Source organism: Etheostoma cragini, chromosome 8, assembly GCF_013103735.1.
Source record: "Etheostoma cragini isolate CJK2018 chromosome 8, CSU_Ecrag_1.0, whole genome shotgun sequence".
In the NCBI taxonomy this organism is placed as follows: Eukaryota; Metazoa; Chordata; class Actinopteri; order Perciformes; family Percidae; genus Etheostoma; species Etheostoma cragini.
Genome location: NC_048414.1, coordinates 27,935,927 through 27,949,523, shown reverse-complemented (window position 1 = coordinate 27,949,523; position 13,597 = coordinate 27,935,927). Strand labels below are relative to the sequence as shown.

Genomic DNA, 13,597 nt, shown 5'->3' with positions numbered 1-13,597 from the left:
GGAAAGGCTGGTGGTGGTTAGAAGAAGGTACAGAGAGTCGTTGCTATGGAGATTATACAATATCTCGTCACATTGGTATGAACTGGCAGAGTTCAGAATGTTGCAGAACTCGACTCGTTTCTGATTTCTCTTCATCAGGCGAGGCAGCTTTATTTGTCAAGCACATTTCAGCAACAGGGCAATTCAATGGGCTTTACATAAAACAGTTGTGAGCAGTTAAAAACAATCAAAAAAATTTAAAACATATAAAATATGAAAATAAAAGTTACAGTGCAGTATAAGAAATGAAACAATAAAGTGCAGTTAAAAACATTAAAGAATAGCAGATAAAATATGAGATTTTAGACTGCTATTAGAATCAGATCAGTCTGCCTTCGTTATCTCCTGAAGTGTCATGATGATGGGAAATATTATAATCCAGATTATTTTGATCAATGATTATTTACTGATTTTAGAGACAACCCTTTTGTAACCTTCGATCGATGCTGCAGGTTGTAGATTGGTTAAGATGGAACAACGGATGGTTTTAGTAAGTAATGGGACAGATGGAGCGTAACAGATTCTCAGCCTGTGGTAACCCGGATTAGCAATCCTCTGAAAGTGTTGACGGGTCTCCCGAGGGTCCCTTACCTGGTCCAAAGACTTCCCTGCCACATCGATGCCGTTGACCTCCAGGATCTCGTCATTAACTCCCAGCAGCCCCGTGCTCTCGGCCAGACCCCCCCGCACCAGACGGGATATGAACACCCCCGGGACCTACAGCAGGACGGAGAGATTATTACATCTATACACCAAATCTATGACACATAAAGCATGTTACTTTTTTATTTGCTATACTGTTATATCAATAACCTTATGTTAACATACTGTAACTGCAGAAACACTAACTGTGTTCGTAGTCCCTCCACTAGAGATAATACTGATCCAGGACGCCAGGAAGGAGCTGGTCTAGTCAGGGTTGTGTTTAGGGGGGTCACCATTCCCCCAATACACAATTGGATTTGACTTTTGATTTAAATATTTTAGAATAGAATAGACGGTATTGTCCCCGAGGGGAAATTCGTCTTGGGTGTAGTGCTGCAATCTGTAACATGTAACAGGAATCTCCAAATCAACTACAAAAAATGAAAATAAACATCAGCAAAAAAACATAAACACAAGATCAACGAAGCATCGGAGGACGTAAAGGAAAGACACAGACAATACAACATCTTAAATAGTGACTGTAATTATTAAAGGGCATTACAGGCCATGTATTTATTGCACTTTTGTTCTGTTGTGCTAAGATTTACTTTTGGAGTTCAGCAGCATGATAGACAATCGAATAAACCATAGTCTAAGTTTGTTTTACATCTCGGCTCACGGACTCTTCTTCCTGATGGCAGACGTTTGCAGTCAGGAAAGAGAGAGGGGAGGGGGGGGGGGGGGGGGGGGGGGGGGGGGGGGGGGGGGGGGGGGGGGGCGGTAACATGTATCCATTCTGATCAATCTGAGCAGGGACGGCAACGTCCCAGAAGGAGCCACTAGAGGGCCGAAGGGTTCCTTACAACAACACTGAGTTTCTCAGAGTTTAGAGAGTTGAATGCACCATTGGTTTAACGAGGTGCACTTGAATGCACCATCGAGTCCCATCGGAGCCCACACGTTTCACTTTGGTTGCTTTTCTCTACAACTGACTAACTTCAGGAAAGCAGGAGGGTTCTCTGTCCTGTTTTTCCCCCATCTCCGACTCCGGGGCTAACACAGGACTAAGCTAACCATGTGTCTTAAGTAGGGTTGCACAATGAATCGCAATTTTATCGAAATGGCAATATGGAGTATTGCAATATCCAAATCGCAGGGGGAGAGCAATTCAGCAGGTGGGGCCCCATTTTTTGTTAAAGGCAAAATATATGTCAAACCATTCTGAATGAAGTACGGAGGCGCTGCAGAGACGTCCCGGCCTACGAATGTTACCCTAAGAAAAATCTTTCTTTTGTAAAGATCCTCGCAAAAAATCTCACTATAAATCATTTTCACATTTCATATTGTTTTTCAATATAGAAAAATGACAATGATAGAAAAATGATCATTCCCTCTAATAACGTGAATAATTTCACAGTTGCAATATCAGTTAAAATAATAGCTCATTTCCTCATATGGTGCAGCCGTACCGCTAAGCTATGCTGTGCCAGTTTGTTGTCTATTGATTTCGATTGTGGAAATCAAAAGCTCATTTTGATCGATTTTAGATTTAAAATCTAAACCGGGACTCCGCTGATTGTGCTGTATTTCTCAGTTGTTTCCTTTTTATAATACATTTCTACTGTATAAGTACTATTTACTACCATATTTTGCTTTGAATGCTGTGCTGTATGTTTAAACTACAAAGAGTATTGTCCTGTATGACACCAACATTCACTAATCATGTTTTTTAGCAATCAATTCACTGAAAATGTAAATATTATTGTCACATTAGTATTATTTGGTGTAATAAAGTCATTTGTCTCACCTTCTCGACGCCCTGCTGTGTGACCCGCATGCTCACGCCGTCCCGGATGTAGAAGCCCAGGGGTTTGTGGGTACCGTGCTTGTGCAGTCGTACCCGCCGATGTGTCTCAGGTAAGATGTCCACGTCGATGATGGAGGAGATCTGTCGGAAGTTCTGCGGCAGGCCTATCATAAGGCCCGGTCTGTTCTTGGAGTGGGTGGAGCCTGAGCCGGGGGTGCGCAGGCCAGTCAAGCCCAGCCCCTTCTTACGCCTCTGCAGGGAGTTGGTGGCAAAAACTACCGGTTCATCTTCTGAAAGAAGACACAGAAGGATGGAGGCAACAGTTAATTATTTGTATAAAAAACGTTTCGACATTTACATTGAAAGGAATATTTCAACAGTACACACATGATAGAAATGTCAAAATCCTGCTTGTGTACATGTAGATCCTGGCCTTACAGTACAGAAATGATCACACCAACCATGGTGAAACTTTAATGTACGTAACATGTATGTTGGGTGTTAGCAGCAGCAATGCTAACTAGAGATGGTCCCTGTCAGGTTCATAACATTTTAACTTACTAAATAAACACCGTCAAGCAAGAAAAACGAGAATGAAACCATTTTTTACTTCCCGATAACCATTCCAGTACCTGAACTTGTGTCTCGGCCAATACATAGAGTATACAATTCAACTCAATTCAATTTTATTTATAGTATCAATTCATAACAAGAGTTATCTAGAGACATTTTACAGATAGAGTAGGTCTAGACCACACTCCAGAATTTAGCACTCTCTGGGTCTGTTGTTCTTAATGTGCTGTAGAAAGAAAGATGACTGGACTCTATTCTAGTTGTGCCCCTCCTGTTTAAATCGCCTCATCAATGGTTTCAGGTGCTGGTGGCCACCTGAGCAGGAACTTGTAATTCAATTCAATTTCAATTTTATGTATAGTTTCAAGTCATAACAAGAGTTATCCCGAGACACTTTAGAGATAGAGTAGGTCTAGACCATACTCTATAATTTACAAGTACCCAACAGTTCTAGTAGTTCCCTCCAGAGCAAGCAACAGGGCGACAGTGGCGAGCAAAAACTCCTTTCAGGCAGAAACCTGGGACAGACCCAGACCAGGCTCTTGGTAGGCGGAGTCTGACGACCGGTTGGGGTTAGAATGGAGAGTGGCAAAAACAGTCACAAAAAAATTAAATAAAAAAATTTGCTGTATACTAACCCAGTATGGATGTGATAGGATTTTTATTTTAATGACAAAAACACAAACAAAGAACTGTCTTTTGTTATCCAGTCTGATAGAATGAAGTAAATAAACTACTTTAATTAGATCTTCTTCTGAGCTACATTATGTGGTATTGGATCGGTGCATTAACTCCAGTACTCGCTGATAGTGACACCAGCGTTCCAGGCGGTACCGGAGGCTTTTCTGATACTGGTCCACCTCTAATGCTCTCACAGCAGACACCATGGCCATAGTTTACAGAAACGCCGGATCCCTGACTGCAGTGATCAGATCAGGTTGTGGGAACCTGCTGTGGGACAGACACACACATTTCTCCCTTTAATCAAATCAGGTGGAACAGCACATTTGAATGTTTTCCTTCGTTCTTCTTTTGGAGGAACTTTAACACAATTTTACTCCAAAAACAATATTCTCTGTATCACATTTCATATCTGGATCCATATCTCAGAGCGTATGTGCACGGGGATATTTATGTATTCACATCCTTCTCTAATCCCACACTTCACCCTGTGCACACATCTCTTTCCTCTTCCTTTCTTTCTTTCTTTCGTTTGTTTTCCGTATCTCTCTCTGCGCAGCTTCATCTGTGATGACTTCACCAAAAACATATCAGATGACCAGAGAGATCAATACGTGCATTTACCTCACTTCTTCCTCCACTCCTTCATCTACTGAGCATGTGCGACTCCCAACAAAGATAAAATAGAAGTGAGAGGTCTCACTCTGGAGCTAAAACTAGGGAGATGTCTCACTCTGGAGCTAAAACTAGGGAGATGTCTCACTCTGGAGATAAAACTAGTTAGACCTAAAAATACAGTTATGAACCTGAAAATGAGCAGAATATGGCCCATTAAAGAAGAATATCTTTTAAAAAATATTTTTAGGATTGTGGAGGATTTATAGAAAGCACCATGTCTGAGTGAGCCGTGGAGACTCTGAAGCAAATTAAACAGACAGACACACACACACACATACCCACACACACACACACACACACGCACATGCATGCATACACGCACACACAGACACACAAGTGATCTTTGAGACTGCTGTGTGCTCCAGGATGATCGGGGCCAGACTGAAAGGTTTAAAGGGTTAATCCATTCCAGATGTGACTCGGATGCGATCCCATCATCCACTGATATCTGGCTGCATCTAATGTCTTATTTTTTTCAAACATTCACAGCCTTTATTAAAATGAAGCTTCAATTATATGTTGTGATATTTTATAACGTCGTCACACACAAAAAATGAAAATCCTCAATTTGAAAAAAGCGATTCATCGGATTAAACGAGTTAGTATTGTTCTGATGAATATCACGGCTCAGTCTGGTCAACAGCTGGTAGGCAGCAGGCTGATCCAATAAGGGCATAATAAAAATTTAAAAAATGAAATAGTAATTGTAGCTGCCAGCAGAGACAGTTGCATTATTTAAGTTTAGTTTAATTTAATAAGAAATCATGTTTGAATGTACCATAGTATATTTTAATTTATTTAATTTCTATATTATGTATTTAGTTCTCACGGCATGTTTGATGACATCCAGGAAGACCAATAAATGCCCGTAAATAAGAACGCCTTGTGTCCGTGTCTGTTAACTGGAGGGAGCTACAGTAATCGTAGTCTTATAGCAACATTATGCTACGACAGAAACAATGCTCTGGAGTTTAAACAAAATAGATAGGCATGCAAAAGATGTAAAATTTGAAAGTCAACATTATGAATAATCCAACAACACGGTTCATCACACGTATCTAACATCTGACTCACAGGGGTGAAAGCAGATGGTGATGGGGAGACAGGACTGGCGAGGTACCCACTAACCACTGAGAACATGCAGACTGGACAGAGCCATGTGAAATCTGTAAATGGAACACCTTTCTGTTTCTCTGCAGGCTCTGAGCCAGTCACATGACTAGGTCACAGCTCCCACCCCCTCGGAAGCTCTGTGCCAGACAGCGGCGATACACCTCACTTTAAGTTGCTGTTTCAAAAACCAATCTTTGCACAAACCTTCCAATGTTTTCCTGTAAGCAGTGCTACGAACAGAAACAATACTTTGCACACGACTAGCACGAGAATTAGGTCAGAGTTGGCTAAATAAAAATAATATCTGGCAACGTTTTGGTACAAGACCTTCATCAGGCAAATGGTGTTGCATACTATGAAGCTGTCTTTCGAGGGAGTTCGATGCACCAATCACCTCCTCCAAATAAAATGAGGTACATAATTAACATTCATGTACATTTCTATAGGTAAAGCTTAAATAAAAGACTATAAATACAGCAACAATAGATACCATCAAAAAGAAATATATAATTAGATTGTGATGTGGCTAAGCAGTGGGGGCAACATCACAACCTCCACATGTTCCTGCATCGATCCAGGTCAAAAACATGTAACCCCCCCCCCCCCCTCCTTTGTACAGCCATCTGTTCTTACATCATCCACATCCATACTGAAGCCTGGCTGAGACTACACACACTGGACAACCACACATGGCATACATGGTATACTGTACAACTTTGTAACAGCTTTAAATATGTGTTTGTGTATATCATCATTGTACTAATTAACTGATAAACTCTCACAAAGTCTGTGTGCCCAGCATCTACCGCTCTATAATTGTGCTTTCATGTTAAAAACACCGAAACCGGCCAGACAGACATCTGTCTGCTGTTTGCCTGTGTTGCTAGGAATCCTGAGCCAAACAAAGCAACCTGTCAGGCCTTAGCCTCCTCACCAGCCTTCGCAAACCATTTGGGTAAAAGCTGCGTGTGCCAGCTGAGGGAGAACACCTGCTGTGATGTCAGAGATCAGGGCGGGGCCAACTGCGCAGGCGGCCCACTTTCAGATCAGGGAGGACTGCGGGAGGCAGACAGACCGCTGAGAGCCAGGAGCGTGTTACTTGTTGGGGACTCATTTTCTGATTCGGATTCTAATGGACTGAAGAAATCCTAGATGACTAAGACCAAAACAATCATCAGTTGAATCATGGACTCAGAGGGGCAGCCCTATAGATCAGAACACGCTAAACAAAGAAAAAGTCTTACATATTACATATTCATTGAAAGATACAAATAGAAGACAGCCTTCTGGGGTGCTGTATTGTATGTCGGGAATCAAAATGATTCACGCTGCGAGCCGACCAGCGAGCGTTAAAGTGTTGGCTCCTGCTGGCAGCCAGACTGCTGGGGGGGGGGGGGGGGGGGGGGGGGGGGGGGGGGGGGGGGGGGGGGGGGGGGGGGGGGGGGGGGGGGGTACAGCTAACTGTTAGGGTCTGCAGTGAGACCACATTCCATAATGCTGAAGGGAAAATGAAAAACAACTTCATGTCATTAAATCATCTGTTCACCAATGATCAGACTTTACATATCAACACATACACACACCAATTTCAATGATGCTAATTAAAGGTCATTGTAAATTATATTTTCAATGGCTTCTGTGTGCTAACATTTACTCTGCCCTTGGTCTTTGTGTCCTGGGTTTTATTTGGGACCCTCTTTCTAAACTCTCTTTTGATATAAGTACTATCAACTCATTACAGATGGCACTGGCAAACAGAACAGTTTGCAGGTCCATGTTTAAATTTGACACAATAGTTACACAATATGCAACATTAATAAGTGCAGTGGTGTGTAGCGATGAGGGCTCGGGCCCCGTTGAAGGGCCTAGGACTGCAGTTCTTTTAATTGAGAGATTCGTGGAACAGACAGACGCCTTTATATGAAAATTGTTTGAATTGTTGATGCGGGTGGTCATCAGGCTCTTGTATGTGCATGTTTGTATGTTTTTCTCCACAGTTGGTTGTCACAAGTAATGAGAAAATGACAATGAATGACAAGAAAAAAGCATGTCAATGAAGCATGTCACACATTAATTGCCCATTCTCATACTGGGCTTTTGTTGAGTTACAAAGGAAGAAGAGCAGACAAAGTGAAGGCGTCTCTCTGCTGGAGACAAATACCTGACCTGCAGCATTCCTCATACCACATTCTTCCTGCCTGTCTGTCGGTGTGTGTCTGTCTGTCTCAAACACCGTTTCTCTCACTGCATGAGTGTGTTTATAAGGCCACTCTATGAGGAGCAGCATCCACCCTCGACACACACCCACAGAGCTTGTACGTAGAGAGAGAGAGTGTGCATTTCCAGACAGAAGCTCAGCATGAATGACCAGGAGGCACAGACACTGCTGAGCCCCACACACACACACACACACACACACACACACACACACACACACACACACACACACACACACACACACACACACACACACACACACACACACACACACACACACACACACACACACACACACACACACACACACGAACACACAAATCTGATTAACATTATAATCCATCTAAATCCTACTGTACAGCATCCTCGAAACAAAGGCAAAGTCCAAACCCAAACTATTCTGTAAAATATCCTGATATACACAACTGTTTTGAGCCTCGAAAACACTGAGGTACATACAAGATAGTATTCTGTGTTGCATGGGATTTCCCCCCACTGTCCTAAGACCTGATGCAGGCCAGGTTCACTGCTGCCCCTAAACTGCTGCAGTTGTAATCGGTTTTCTGTCTCTATAGCTGCTTCCCGAGGGACAAGGGGCAGCCAAAAAGTCGCTGATCAGAGGGTGGCACTTTCTGAAAGAAAAGGGAGCTACAGGGTGAGATTTTGTAGGTCTGAACGCTGATGAGTCAAAAACACACACAGCCCGGCTGCTTCATCTCACAAACTGTTTTATTCATAAAATAAGGAACTGGTATTAATTTAAGACCAATTCAGACAAAGGGAGAACATTTGTCTTTGTTTGAAAACTTTAAAAGTAAGTGTCAATCAGTCAACTTTCTGATTGGTCACTAAAAACTCCCAAAACGCAATTTGTGATTTGCCGCTCCTTGCAGCTGAGAGAAGCATTAGTCTGTCCATGTGGCTTAGAGTCAGCCAACACAAGCTCCTCCGTGTGGGTTTTATGTGAAACTGGATTCTGTATGTTTAAAGAGTAAAATGCAAGTAGATCAGATTCTATTCTTGTTAGCACATTTTCACATTTTCAGAAGCTGCTGTGTTGATTCTGTTGATTTAAAACCTAAGTTTAAAAGTAGGTTATAGTAAGGGTCAAAGTTATGAAGGTATAGTTGGTGATGGGCTTTAGAGGATAGAGCGGACTCCTATAGAGATACACATTAGAAGCTGTGAGTAAAGCCATATTCAATTATATATGTGTGCACTGTGAAGCCAAAAAGCTTGAATGTGTATATTCATAATGTCAATAAAGACCTGTATTGCATAAGCCCAAAGAATATTAAAGTAAACATAATAAATGTGTATTTGTTATAACTGTCGGGGCTCAGTTTATTGATATGAAGGCCGTTCTGCCCTGGCAGACAATGAGAACAATAAATAGCGGCTGCCTGACAGCTGGCTGATTCAGGTTAGTTAGAAGTTAGTTAGGAAGACTCCTGCAGCTCACACACACAGAGAGAGAGAGAGAGAGAGAGAGAGAGAGAGAGAAACTCAGTGATGGATGACACGTAGTTGCCAGCCTACCGTAAGGTTAACAGTTCAATCCCTGGCCCTACAGTCCCATGTCGAAGTGTCCTTGGGCAAGTCACAGAACCCTGAGTTGCCCCAGATACTGCGTCATTGGAGTGTAAATGTGTGTGAGTGTGTATCTGATGAGCAGGTGGCACCTTGTACGGAAGCCTCGGCCACAGCGTGTGAATGGTTCCTGTACAATGTAAAAGGGCTACAACTTATTGGGACTTTAGCTTATATACACACACAGTATATATTTTCTAGATCTTGGTGTGATACCGAAATACTCTGACAATTCTTTAAAGTCAGCCATGATCACCAGTGTTGTTCACTGCTAGCTACCTATTAACATTGGTTTTGTTGATGGAAGTAACCAGGCTTTTTGGTGTTACGCTAATCCCTCCGCCCAAGTAGCACTCTTTCCCCTTCCTGAGAGTATAGTTTCCAGTTAGTATGCGGTTAGAATATGGCTGTGTCTCACGTGACCTTGTTAATAGTACACCCTGTGACTATGCAAATCACAACATGTAAATAGCAACACGTTGGCGCTATTTTGTCACTTATTGGGAACAGTAGCTACTTGGAACCAGTTACCTGCGGGATCTCTGCTAGGCTAAGCTAATGCTGGGGGCGTCAGACAGAGTTACAGCACGCACGGAGATGAGAAGGGTGTGTATCGACTTGTCTAACTCTGGGGAATACGGTGAATAAGCTAAGGTACAATCTACAATTTGGATAGCATCATGTCATTGTCTGCCTCTGTTTTTGTCCGTCCCAGATGCATCATGTGTCTGTGATCTGCAGCTGTCATAAGCGTGTGTGTGTGTGTGTGTGTGTGTGTGTGTGTGTGTGTGTGTGTGTGTGTGTGCGTGCACGCGCGCGCGCACGCTTGTGTGTGTAACAATGACCTCCCTCTGATGTGCCCACCATCTGGAGCCCAACAGGCTGACATATGGCTGATCCAGTGCAGGTCTCTGCTGGGCTGGTGTACAATGGAGAGAGACAGAGAGGGCGCGACATGAAACACAGAGCACCCTTCATGCTAAGAGGGGGAGATATTAACCCTTACCGCCTACTCAAAACAACAACAAAAACTGGGAAATGCAATCTCACACTTCCCTATGAGAGATGAAAGTGTATTTTTCTCCCCACAGGTTCCCAACCTTTTATGAAGCCTATTTACTGTGTGTCATTGTGCTACAGTTAATTAGGGAGAGCTGGGTGATACGATACGGTACATATCTTAGGAAAGATAGGAACATTTCTATTGATTTAATTTTCCTGTATCTTTTAAATCGCAATGTCATAACGATCCGCGTTTCCGCAATATTTCCTTCATTTGCATGGAGCTGTAGCAGAGGCCAAGGGGACACTCCCTTACCTGTCCTGCCTGCAACACACAGCAGGAAGAGCGGTGCCGCTCTTTATCGCGTCATTTATATTGAATCCATAACAATCAACATAACCACCACACCCTATATATTATAGTAGGACATGCGGAAAGTACCATAACCAGTGTTAAAGATGAATTTTACATAAAGATGATTGTAGTATTTTAATTAGTGGCGTTTTCTGCAGCCGTGACCATCATGCTGTTACTGTGTGACAGACTTAATTACAGATTAACTAGTTTGGTATTCCCTGGTTCCCGCCTGTCAGGTACCGTGCTCAGATCCAACCTGGTAACCGCTCAGTGCCGCAGCAGCAGAGCTGTGACAATAAGCCAGATTATCCCCAGACGATGCATTTCACCAACAGGGAAGGATGGGAGCGAACTAGAAGAAAGTTTCTCTTTTCTTTGCATCATTACATCTCCTCCTCTTTGCTACTCTCCAGTTAGTGTGATAAGTGCCAACACATCCTGTCTTCCCTATGAACTGTATCAACTCATTCCAGCTTGACTCATTTCCTCTTACTGTGATGGCAGAGTACCAAGACAGAAAACCTCTTCCTCTCTGCTCTCCGATTCTCTCCGTCTGTCTCTCTCGTCCCTCCGCCCCTGCATCTCGCTGCTTGTGCATAAATATTTGATTTCCTTGTCGTCTTGTCGTCCTGTACACAGTTATTTTCAGCCAGCTCGCTATCTACCGGAGAACTACTTGGAGATTTCAGTCAGAGGACTATGGGAGCATCTCACAGATGGAACATCATATAAATACATCTCTTCACACATTTATAGACCCCAGCACGTCAGTCGTATTCTGTGCGTTGGTCCCGTTTCTGTTGCACCCTCTCCCCAACTCTGCTTTTCCTTCCTACTTCTGTCTTTCTCGAGTTTTCTTTTACTTTTCTCAAACACACACACACACAATTTTCCAAACAGGATGAAGCACTAATCTGCCGTCGGCTCAAGAACAGAACTGACTAAAATTACTTCACCAGCGCCTGGATTATTACACCAAACATTTCTGCTACTTCTAGTTATGTGTTTGCAGATTCATCTTCAGCCTCCGGCTAACATTACACACAGACTCTGATCCAGGCAGGCTGTTCTCATGACCCATTCACAAATATAGTGACGAGTAATAATAACACTGTAATTCCGTGAGATGTCTTACGAGTTGTTGTGGATAGATTTTTCTACGATAACCCGTATGATGTAGTTTTCCTTTTTTGACATCATAAATAATTGCAATAACCAATTCTATCAACAAGCTAACCAATACATTAAAGTTAATATCTTCTGTCAGGGGCAGCACACCACTGTGTGGGCTTTTGGATGTTTCTACTTGCAAAACTACCACTATAGTAAAAAACTGTTACCACGGCTACCACTGTACAGTAACACTAACACAGGATGAGGCGGTTACCCAGGATACCACTGCAGTCCTGATGCTGGTAGACGTGATTCCCATATTGTACCCACACACATACACAAAGCTGATATGATTGATACTGGTTAGTGGTTTAAAACAACAGAAGGGCTACTATTACACTCTCTCTCACATACACAAACAAAATAATTAGTTCTTGGTAAAAGCATGCTTATTGGCTCACTTACACTTCTGAGATATACTCCTTAGGTATTGAAATTTGGTAAATGATGGCGAGGCATTTTTCAAAACACCTGGATTGGTGCCTGAAAGTATCCAAGTTTAGTACTGAGCCCCATTTACAACCTCATGTACAGTGGCTCGCATAAGTCTACACACCCATGCTAAAGTTGCTTAAAAAGTGGAATAAAAGTACATGTTATGGAAATTGATCCTAATGCCTTAATTTAAAAAAATTAGGAAAATCCAACCTTTTAAGGACACCAATTTTCTTTGTGAATGAATAATATACGATAAATAAATAAATGTTCTTCCTTAAAACACAGGCGGCATAAGTATACACTCCCCTATGATAAATTCCCACAGAGGCAGGCACATTTTTATTTTTAAAGGCCAGTTATTTCATGATCAGGATACTATGCATCCTGATAAAGTTCCCTTGGACTTTGGAATTAAAATGCCCCCCACATAGACTTTACCATATCTAGAGATTGGCATGGTGATATTTCAGTTGGCCTAATAGTTTGATTTGCATTGAGAAATGATTTTATGGAAAGTTCCCCATGCCTATCTACAGGTACGTACACAGTCACTTCACACAGCAACAATTCATGTTGCAGTGCAATATATTATAACAGAGACACAATATTTTGCAATGACTTCTAAAGCTAAATCTGGAAAAAGCTGACAAATCTCAAAAGAACTGTACCATCACCACTAAATGCCTCAGAGAGTCCTGCTGCATGACTTCAGCTGTGGGATGTGGCCTACAGGCAGTGGTGGACCAGAAACTATATGGTGTTAAGATGGTGCAGGCTTGCTTCTGAAACACAATGATTAAATTACGCCATTTTTCCTAACGCGTGTGTGTGTGTTTAAGACTGGACTGTTTTGGATTTGATGCAGTTAAATGAAAGGTCCTGCTAAACCATATGTTAAAACCAATCTATAATCCTTCATTTTGCAGTAACTCGGCCTGTGTGATGCTGTCTGTGAACGGATTTTCTAGCTTTTTAACAATGGGAACTCACATAGTCAAGATGGAAACAGATGAAGTGGTTTGTCGGCGACTCCGCCCACTGCTGGTAGTTGCTAGGTAACGTTAGTAGCTTTAGTCTTAGAGAACAAGACGCTGTGAGCAATAAGACCCAATCAGGAGGAGAAACGTTGGCGTCGGTGTTGACAAAGGTTGAGACAGCAACACAACCCAGCAGATTCCAAACCAAAACGGATCAAAAGTGTTTCCAAATGTCCAGTTTAGGCTTGGAAACACCAGAGCAGGGGGAATGAGAGGGGGAAATGCCAGAGCAGGGGGAATGAGAGG

At 42.5% G+C, this 13,597-nt stretch overlaps 1 protein-coding gene across 1 annotated transcript in view; it reads right to left on the bottom strand.

The window, feature by feature from the left end:
- The window catches only part of pard6a (par-6 family cell polarity regulator alpha), a 27,323-nt gene that overhangs the window by 3,060 nt on the left and 10,666 nt on the right, over window positions 1-13,597 (bottom strand). Inside the window, exons 3-4 of the mRNA XM_034878611.1 lie at window positions 2,492-2,781; window positions 631-756 (exon numbers count right to left, since the gene is read on the bottom strand). Coding sequence (XP_034734502.1) covers window positions 631-756; window positions 2,492-2,781 — 416 coding nt within the window. The remainder of the gene's footprint in view (window positions 1-630; window positions 757-2,491; window positions 2,782-13,597) is intronic.